Source organism: Hyperoodon ampullatus (assembly GCF_949752795.1).
Source record: "Hyperoodon ampullatus genome assembly, chromosome: 18".
NCBI classification, from domain to species: domain Eukaryota; kingdom Metazoa; phylum Chordata; class Mammalia; order Artiodactyla; family Ziphiidae; genus Hyperoodon; species Hyperoodon ampullatus.
Genome location: NC_136931.1, coordinates 44,911,545 through 44,920,940, shown reverse-complemented (window position 1 = coordinate 44,920,940; position 9,396 = coordinate 44,911,545). Strand labels below are relative to the sequence as shown.

The window sequence follows — 9,396 nt, the reverse complement described above, 5'->3', positions numbered from 1 at the left end:
GGCAGGTCCCTGGGCTCCTCGAGGTCAAGGAGAAGGTAAGGCCACCAGCTGATGGGAAGGCTGGCTGATCCCCTGGCCAGGGACCCGAGAGGGACTTCATCTGGAGAAAGGGAACAGGGAATGAGCACTAACTAGTTCAGCCTTGAACTGATTTTCCTCAGCAACGTTCCTGGCATCACTCAATGAAAAAATATCTATACCGTGGATCTATTGTGTGAGGTGCCTGAATTACTTGGGAAGTAATTATGAGAAAAGCCTTCCTTCCTCAGACTTGACTCCACTAAGGATAGTCCAGTATGTTTGTAAATATTTCTTTTTAAAAGCCTTTGAAAAAATGAGGTTGGGCTGTAGAATGACTTTCAGGCGTGTCACTGCTGAGGGTTAGGGCACATAGGATAGGTGAGGGGGCACGGGGGTACCGGAGTAGTTTGGAAAAGAGCTTGGAGCCCCAGTTGCCCAGGGTCTGAACGGCAGTCAAATTTTTGCTGGGACTGAGCAAATTATCCCTAAGGAGTCGACAGCTGCATTTCCCCCAAACTGTAGCTAATCATCTGCTCATAGAATCAGTTCCCACAACCCAGGCGCGACAGCTGAGCCCCCATTTGCATCTTGTCCGATAGAGCATTTGCTGAGTGAACACCCATGTCCTCCTTGCAGCCTCCTAGAATTGGCAGCCGGTGGAAAATGGAAGAGACAAGCCTGAGAAAAAGGAGAGAGGATGAGAAGTCGATCCAGAGCATCGAACACAAGACCACAAATCTCCAAAAGGAGGTAAGGCCGTCCTTAGAGGCAGGCCCTTCCCAGGTCCAGCCACGGGGTGCACAGCCAAGTCCCCCCACCCTGTCTCTGATCGAACAATTCCTTGTACTCACCTCTTTCTCTCTCGCCAGTGAACTCAGCATATTCTTGTGAGGTTAATACATGTTTGCTTCTGTGTGCTGGGTAAGCACCTGGAGGGGTGGCTGTTTGCTCAGACCGGTGGCCTTTTCTGGGGTGGTCAGAGAGGACTTCTGATGTGGAGTCCCCTCTACAGCACCTTCACCAGATGTTGGTCCCTCTTATGTTTGAATACCTCCAGTGATAGGGAAATCCTATTCCTTCTTTTTTTTTTAAACATCTTTATTGGAGTATAATTGCTTTACAGTGGTGTGTTAGTTTCTGCTGTATAACAAAGTGAATCAGCTATACATATACATATATCCCCATATCTCCTCCCTCTTGCGTCTCCCTCCCACCCTCCCTATCCCACCCCTCTAGGTGGGCACAAAGCACCGAGCTGATCTCCCTGTGCTATGCGGCTGCTTCCCACTAGCTATCTGTTTTACATTTGGTCATTTATATAAGGACACGGGGAGGGGGAAGGGTAAGTTGGGACAAAGTGAGAGAGTGGCATGGACTTCTATACACTGAATCAGACTATTTTATTCCTTTAAAAATTTTTTTCTTGATTCACGTATGATTTACATAGAGTGAAATGCACATCTCTTCAGTGTTCAGTTTGAAGTGTTTGACAAACTGGTCGCCCCGGAAAGTTCCCTCTTGCCCCTTTCCAGGAGGGCCCCACCCCCCGAGTTCTATCTCTGCAGAGTCATTTTCCCTGTTGTGGAATTTCACAGGACGGAATCATACAGGGTGTGTCTGAGCAGGGTCTCGTTGGTAGGAAGCTCATATTCTACAGAATGGCACGAGAGAACGCTCACAGCCCCCGAGTGTTTCTGTCCCTGGAGGCCTTGCTCACCCCCACTCCCCTGGCCAGAAGCCCCAAACCCTGACTTCACTCTTTGTCTGGGGGGAGAAGCTCCGTTCTGCTCTGCCCACCTAAGAGGCGAGTCCCAGGGGCCTTTCCTGTTGGTGATTGATTGTCAAATCAGCCTTTATTTACCATCTGGGCACCTTTGTCAAGGGTGGTAAGGGTTGGTGCATGGAACCTCAGCCGGGCCTAGGAACCATACTGGATGTGAACCCTGGGCAGTAACGGGATCTTTCTGTGCCTCTATTTTTTCCTCTGTAAAATGGGTATGATAATGGCGTACCTGACTCATGAGGCTGTTGTGAGGATTAATTGACTTAATCTATACAAGCGAAGCCCCAGGAGCAGCTCCCTGGTGCTCTCCCTGCAACAGCACAGGGTGAAGGTGCCTGGGACACTTGGGGCCGCCCTGGCCTCACCCAGAGTGGGAGGGAGGGAGGGAGGAAGAGGGCTGCGTCTGGGCCTCTTAAGCCCCACCGGGTGGCAGCACTAACTCTCCTCTCCCCTTCTCCACACCCGAGCTGGGCCTGTTCAGCGGCATCTGCATCATCGTGGGCACCATCATCGGCTCCGGGATTTTCATTTCCCCCAAGTCTGTGCTCAGCAACATGGAAGCCGTGGGACCCTGTCTCATCATATGGGCGGCTTGTGGGATTCTTGCGACACTGGGTAACAAAGATGCCCCACCCTGGCGAACACCTTCTGTTGAGTGTGGGGCTGCTATTGGAGCTCTGTCTGTGCCTGGTCTTGCTGCTGCCTGCATCCCCTTCAATGCTTGTGCACAGATAGGTGTAAATCGGGCTTCACAGAACGTCCAATGGCCAGAGTTCAGGATGAGAGTCACCGTGATGGGCTCCGGGAGCATGTCCCCCACGGGGGAGGGGGGTTCCCTCGACCAGGGCAATGCCTCACGAGGGGCCCGGGGCCCCCTTCCTCTCTGTATTCCAGGCGCTCTGTGCTTTGCGGAGCTTGGCACGATGATCACCAAGTCGGGGGGCGAGTACCCTTACCTGATGGAAGCCTTTGGCCCCATCCCTGCCTATCTCTTTTCCTGGACCAGCCTGTTCGTCATAAAGCCCTCGTCCTTTGCCATCATCTGTCTCAGCTTCTCTGAGTACGTTTCTGCGCCCTTCTACTCAGGCTGCAGCCCTCCTCAAGTGGTCATTAAACTCCTGGCTGCCGCGGCCATCTGTGAGTACGTGTGTGAAACACTGGGCAGGGGTCAGAAGAGACCTGGCACAGACGGTGTGGGGAGACTCGGCTCCTGCACAGCCAGCAAGAGGCCGAGTGGGCCTGGAGGCGCTGGTGAGGAGCCAGGCCAGGTCTAGTCTTGGGCCCAAGCCTGATGCCCTTGGCCGTCCAGTCCCTGCTCTGCGGGGCCATCGGAGCTGTCAGGGATGGCTGGCAGTAGGCTGTCCCACAGGGGCCCGGCTGCTTCTCCACTGCTCTTGGGGGGGGGGAGGCAGCCAGGCTGGCTTTCAAAGGTGCATTTGGATGGATGTGGCGGTGGAGAGGGGAGGCTGGAGGGGTGGGCCTGGGAGTGGAAAGGAGACTCTTTCCAGGGCCTTAAGAAAGGAGGGAGATGTCGAGCCCACAGACACAGCATGTCGCCCACCTCCGACTTCCCCAGTGCTCATAACCACGGTGAACGCGCTGAGCGTGCGGCTGGGGAGCTACGTCCAGAACGTGTTCACAGCGGCCAAGATGGTGATCGTGGTCGTCATCATCATCAGCGGACTTGTCCTCCTGGCCCAAGGTGACCTTTGGCTGGAGGGGAGTGTGGTGCCACACAGAACAGACCATTTGGAAGTCTTGCTCCTAAGCGTATCTTTAAGGCAGGAATTTAACAGAAACAATCTTTAGTTTCCCAGTTTTTCAGAGTGTGTTTGATAACCTGAGGTCATTTGATAACCCTGCCTTCACAGGCAGATGATGCCAAGTCCCAGTCTGGTCAGCTGACACCCACTTTTCACGGTCTGGCTTAATTACAGGAAGTACAAGGAATTTTGAAAATTCTTTCGAGGGCACAAAACTGTCTTTGGGAGCCATCGGTCTGGCGTTTTATAATGGACTCTGGGCGTATGATGGATGGTAAGATGGCACACGTCTGGCTGTGGGTTTCTTTAGGCTATTTTACTGAAACCGTGTGGAAAGCAATGACTTCTCCTTTTGGGGGTTTGGTGGGAGCCTGACATTTACCTTCGCATCTCCCTTTTGTTAAGCACCCCGCCCTTCACGCTTCTGTTCTCCTCGGACCCCAGAGACACTGAGGCACCTGCCCCTTTCCCATTTGCTCATGTGCCAGCAGCCCTTGACACAGTGTCCCGTGGGCCCGCAGTGGTGGGACCCTGTGCCAGAAGCTTCACCAGACACACACAGGCTCAGCTGGCTTGGAGGCAGTGAGGGCTGCCAGGCACTGGACAAGGCACATATTCAGTAGCACTTCTATTTCCACCTTGCAAACACTAGGTTTAGTCGATGAGATTCTGTTTATGTCCAGTGGCCATCCGGGACACTGGTCTTTCCCTCATGCAAAGCATCCGCAGGCTTCATTCCCTTTTCAGACAAAGAATCTTCCATTTTTTTCAAGCACACTGGGGACTCATTACTCCCGATACTTGTTGAAAATTCACACGATTCCCATGGAGGGCAAAGACCTACCAACTGAAAGATGTGCAGATCTCAGTAGTCCCACCACCACCAGGTCTCTCTCCGAAAGACATTGCCCCGAAATTCCTACAAGGGGCATTTTCTCTGTGCTGGAGTAGCTTAAATGAGACCTACATTTATTATTTTGTGTTTCATAATCTTAGCCAAGAAAGTCAAAGTTATGTTACTCACGTTACTTTTTTTCCCCTCTAGGAATCAACTCAACTATATTACAGAAGAACTTCGAAACCCTTTCAGGTAAGAAAGCTGAGTCAGGGCAGGAGACAGTGGACAGGTGAGGGTATTTCTCTCCCCCAACCATAAAGTGGAGCTGCTCCCCCATCATCACCCACCACCCCCTTCCACGCAGTGGATGGTTTCCTCGTTTACACTCGTTAGAGCTTGGTTTTGTTTGGGGTAGTAGAATGGTTGCTAAGGGGAAGGAAGAACTCTAGCTTATTTTGCTTTATAACCAATTCAATTTTACTGCCCTGGAGTCTGAGAGAGGGAGAGTTCTTTCTCATTTGAAAATGTCACATGTCCCCACTGGGACTCTGCTGTCCCACAAGCCCCCTGCTTCTGGGTGGGCCTCAGGAAGGGCAGCTGTGACCCCAGCCCACCCCAGGGAGCAGGTGGAGGGCTGGCCGGGGTGGGTGGAAGAAAGGACTAGACCAGGACAACAGTCTTGTGAGTCTAACAGGATGCTCTGGTCTGACTGGGTCCCTGGGTCCCTGCCCCTCCCAGAAACCTGCCCCTGGCCATCATCATCGGGATCCCGCTGGTGACAGGGTGCTACATCCTCATGAACGTGTCCTACTTCACTGTGATGACAGCCACCGAGCTCCTGCAGTCCCAGGCTGTGGCCGTGGTGAGTGCCCAGGGTCTCTGCGGAAGGGTGCCTGGTCTGTGGGAAGGGGACAGGCAAGGGATACGTGCTCACGTTGAAAGGCCCTCACCGCGGGGGAGGGAAATAATTGTCTAGGAGACCAGACACGGAGAGGGTGAGCAGGTTAGGGCAGTACCAGCGACCCAGCTGAGGTTCCAGGCTGCCAGCAGGTGGCAGGTCCTGCTTTCCCAGCACACCCCACCCGCCCGGGGAAGGCACAGAGTGTAGCTGCAGCAGGGCTGGACTTCACCAGGGTTGGGGCTTTGACAAGCAAGTGTAGGGGAGAGAAAGAGCAAAGGAGTCATTAAAAGAGGGAGTTATAATCATGGATTGTGGAATTCAAGCTGGGGGAGGAGGGAAGAGGACAGCGGGATGGGTGTGAGGGACAGGTGGAAAGGTGGGTGGGGTCCACGTGCCGGAGGAGGCCGGCGGAGCTGGAGCGGGACAGGAAATAAAAACAGGCAATGAGGTGACAAGGATGGGGGGCGTGGAGAGATGCAGCCTGGTGACGGGCCACTGACCGGAGAATAGGCGGCTCAGGTGGGAGGGAGACCAGGTCATTCCGAGGGAGGGAGAGGCAGGGGCGGCAGAGGTTGCTGAAACACTGCGAATTATGCCAGAAAGAGGTGGGGAAGAGATTTCCATCACCATCCGCAGAGGAGGTCATTTCCTCCCGACGGGCGCTCCGGAGGTGTCCGGGAGCCCAGCTCAGCGGGGCCGCTGGGAGGGCACAGCAGCTTGCGGGGCCGGTGGCTCCTGGGGGCGCGCACGGTCTCAGGACGCACCCACTTCTCTCGCAGACGTTTGGCGACCGCGTCCTCTACCCCGCCTCGTGGGTCGTTCCACTCTTCGTGGCGTTTTCAACCATCGGCGCCGCTAACGGGACGTGCTTTACGGCGGGCAGGTAGGGCCGGGCCCCCACCCCGGGGCGCAGCGCGCACAGGGCAGCGCCAGGCCTGAGTTGCGGTGATGGAGCCGAAAGCGTGCGCGGACCGGCGCGTGGCGCGGGCCCGCGGTCCCCGAGCGAGGGAGCGAGCGAGCGAGCGAGCGAACGAGCGGGGACAGTGCCGCTCGCCCCACCGCAAGGCGGGGCTTCGCGACCCGGGTGAGCGAGGTTGACCCGTGGGACTTTTCACCGAATGAGCTTTCTTGAACGTCTTCTCAGGTTAATAGATACACAGTCTAGATCAGGGATTGGTAAACTTAAAGGGCAGATAGTGCAGGTTTTAGGCTTGCAGCCCGTGTAAACCTGTCATGTTCTGTCTTTGCAGTAGAAAGGCCAACAGCTGTGGTTACCGTCCACTAAAACTTTATTTACATAAACAGGCAGTTTTCCAGCCCCTGCCGAGCCTCTGGACCCTATCCGGTGTAGAGACGGTTGCTTTGGAATCCCCTTTACGATGAAGCATAGTTTCACATCACCTCCACTCACGAGCTAGTTGGGGATGGTTTTTATAAACACTGCGACAGGGGACATTCGTGAACACGTCTTTGCCCAGCTGTCCAGCGTTCTGAGTGGATAGAGTTCTGAGAGTGAAATTGCCAAACGTTAAGCACGTATACGCTTAAAAAAAGAGAGAAATACATGCCACAAAATCATTCCTTAGTGCTAGTCCTTTCAGTCCTTCAAAAGTGTTTTGGCTATTCTAGATTCTTTGCACTTCTATCTGAATTTTAGAATCAGCTTATCGATTTCTACAAAAGAACCTTCAGGGATTTTGAATAGAACTTCACCTAATGTATAGATCAATTCGGAGAGGACTGCCATTTCAAAGTATTGATTCTTCCAATCTACGGGCATGGACTATCTCCCCATTTATTTAGGTCTTCTTTTTTTTAAAATTTATTTAGGTTTTCTTTTTTTCAAAAAAAATTGTTTTGATTAGCAGCTTTCAGTATACAGTATACAAACTCTTGCGCATATTTTGTCAGATTTACTCTGAAATATTTCATATTTCTTCATGCTATTGTAAATGGTATTTTCAAAAATGTAAACATTTTCAGTTTCTGATAGTTTGTTGTAGGTATATAGAAACACATTTTAAACAGCTCTACTGAGGAATAAATACCATAAAACTCACTTTGTAATTCGACAATTCAGTGATTTTAGTAAATTTACAAAGCTGTGCAAACATCATCACCGTCCAATTCTAGAACATTTTCATCGTTCCAGAAAGTTCCCTCATGCCTGGTATAGTTAATCCCCTTCCCACCTCCAGGTCTAGGCAACTACTGATCTGCTTCTGTTTCTATGACTGCTTTTTCTAGACATTTCATGTAAATGGAATGATACAGTATGACATTTGCATCTGGCTTCTTTCACTCAGCATATTATTTTTGAGGTTCCTCTATGTCCTAGCAGGTATCAGTTCATGCATTTTAATTGCTGAATAGTACTCCATTTTATAGATGTATATTTCATTTACCCATTCACCAGCTGATGGACATTTGGATTGTTTCCAGTTTGGGCTATTGTGAGTAATGCTGCTGTGAGCATTCATGTACATATATGTCTCTCTCTCTTTTTTTTAATGTTTAAGTGTGCTTTTATGGACATATACTCTTTTCACACAAATTCTATCATGCATTGCATTTTGGTCTGCGATTTGCGTCTTCCTCGAATTAGCGATATATCATGAACATCCTTCCAGGTCCTCACATGTAGATCTTTTGCCTAGCAGATTCAAAAAAAGTTGTTTAACATCAGTAATATCCAGGGAGACTGAGGAAAAAGATGCTCTCATCTGCTGTTTATAGGGGATAAAAGCTTACATTTTGAAGGGAGAGAATGATGTACTCTCTGTTCTGAGGGAAAAAGGAAGATCCGTTACAGGGCATTTTCTCTAGTAGCAGCGGATTCTGTCACTAACACCATGTCCTCTCTCGTGAAAGAGTTGAATTCCGGTGAGTCCCTGGTTCCCTCTCATTTGTCTGCTCATTGCAGAAGGGCCCATAACTTATGTTAGAGATCTCTGAAAAGGCTTTTCTAGTACAAATCCATGCCCGAAAACCCGGGTACCTTCACAGTGGACCTACCCCAAGTGCCATGCATGGCCACGTGTAAGTATCTTCTGCTTGGGGGTATTTTCTCAGTAACAGAACACTTTTAATGCTACAGAAACAGAGTTGCCTTGAGTGCAGACCTGGAGGACGCTCTTTCTTTGCGAGTTCTATGGCCTATCTGCGGAAGGAAATTAGTCTGGATGAAGCTCCAGGGTGTCTCTGGGAACTCTGAGGGATGGCATTCCTACTTGTATCTCATTTGGCTCTGCTGCTAGTGATGGAGGGTCTCCTGCAGAGGCGGGGAGTGGCTGTGGCTCACCACAGGGACAAGGGCACTGGCAGCAGAGGTTCTGGGAATTGCTCCTTGGCACGAGCCCTCCCAGAGTCTGCCATTAGCCCCACCAAAGAGCCTGTCCATATATGTCTTTGTGTGGGCATAAATGTTTTCATTTCTCTGGGGTAGGTTCCTAGGAATAGAATTGCTGGGTCATATAGTAACTTTGTGATTAACTTTTAAAGAAACTGCTTAACTGTTTTCTAAGTGGTTGCTCCATTTTAATTTCTGTAAACAATGCATGAGAGTTCCAGTTTCTCCACATGCTCACCAACACTTGTATTTGTCTTTTGCTTAAAGTTATTCCACTGGGTATTAGTATGTCACTGTGTTTCTTTGTTTTAATTAATTAATTTTTGGCTGCGTTGGGTCTTTGTTGCTGCGTGCGGGCTTTTCTCTAGTCGCAGTGAGTGGGGGCTACTCATCGTTGCAGTGCGCGGGCTTCTCACCCCGGTGGCTTCTCTTGTTGTGGAGCATGAGCTCTAGAGCGCAGGCTCAGTAGTCGTGGCTCACGAGCTTAGTTGCTCCGTGGCATGTGGGATCTTCCTGGACCAGGGCTCAAACCCATGTCCCCTGCATTGGCAGGCAGATTCTTAACCACTGCGCCACCAGGGAACCCCGTCATTGTGGTTTTAGTTTGCATTTCCCTAATGACAAATGATACTGAGCATCGTTTTGTGTGCTTATTAGCTATTCGTATACCTTCTGGTGAAATATCTATGCAAATCTTTTGTCCATTTTAAAAATTGGGCTTCCTTTTATCTTCTTATTGAG

At 50.8% G+C, this 9,396-nt stretch overlaps 1 protein-coding gene across 1 annotated transcript in view; it reads left to right on the top strand.

Moving 5' to 3' along the window:
• Positions 1 to 684: 684 nt before the first annotated feature.
• Positions 685 to 9,396, top strand: part of SLC7A9 (solute carrier family 7 member 9) — a gene marked incomplete at both ends in the record, with an annotated part of 32,184 nt that continues 23,472 nt past the window's right edge. The window contains 8 exons of the mRNA XM_079722991.1: positions 685 to 771; positions 2,272 to 2,419; positions 2,699 to 2,941; positions 3,381 to 3,506; positions 3,742 to 3,841; positions 4,613 to 4,657; positions 5,144 to 5,267; positions 6,086 to 6,189. Coding sequence (XP_079579117.1) covers positions 685 to 771; positions 2,272 to 2,419; positions 2,699 to 2,941; positions 3,381 to 3,506; positions 3,742 to 3,841; positions 4,613 to 4,657; positions 5,144 to 5,267; positions 6,086 to 6,189 — 977 coding nt within the window. The remainder of the gene's footprint in view (positions 772 to 2,271; positions 2,420 to 2,698; positions 2,942 to 3,380; positions 3,507 to 3,741; positions 3,842 to 4,612; positions 4,658 to 5,143; positions 5,268 to 6,085; positions 6,190 to 9,396) is intronic.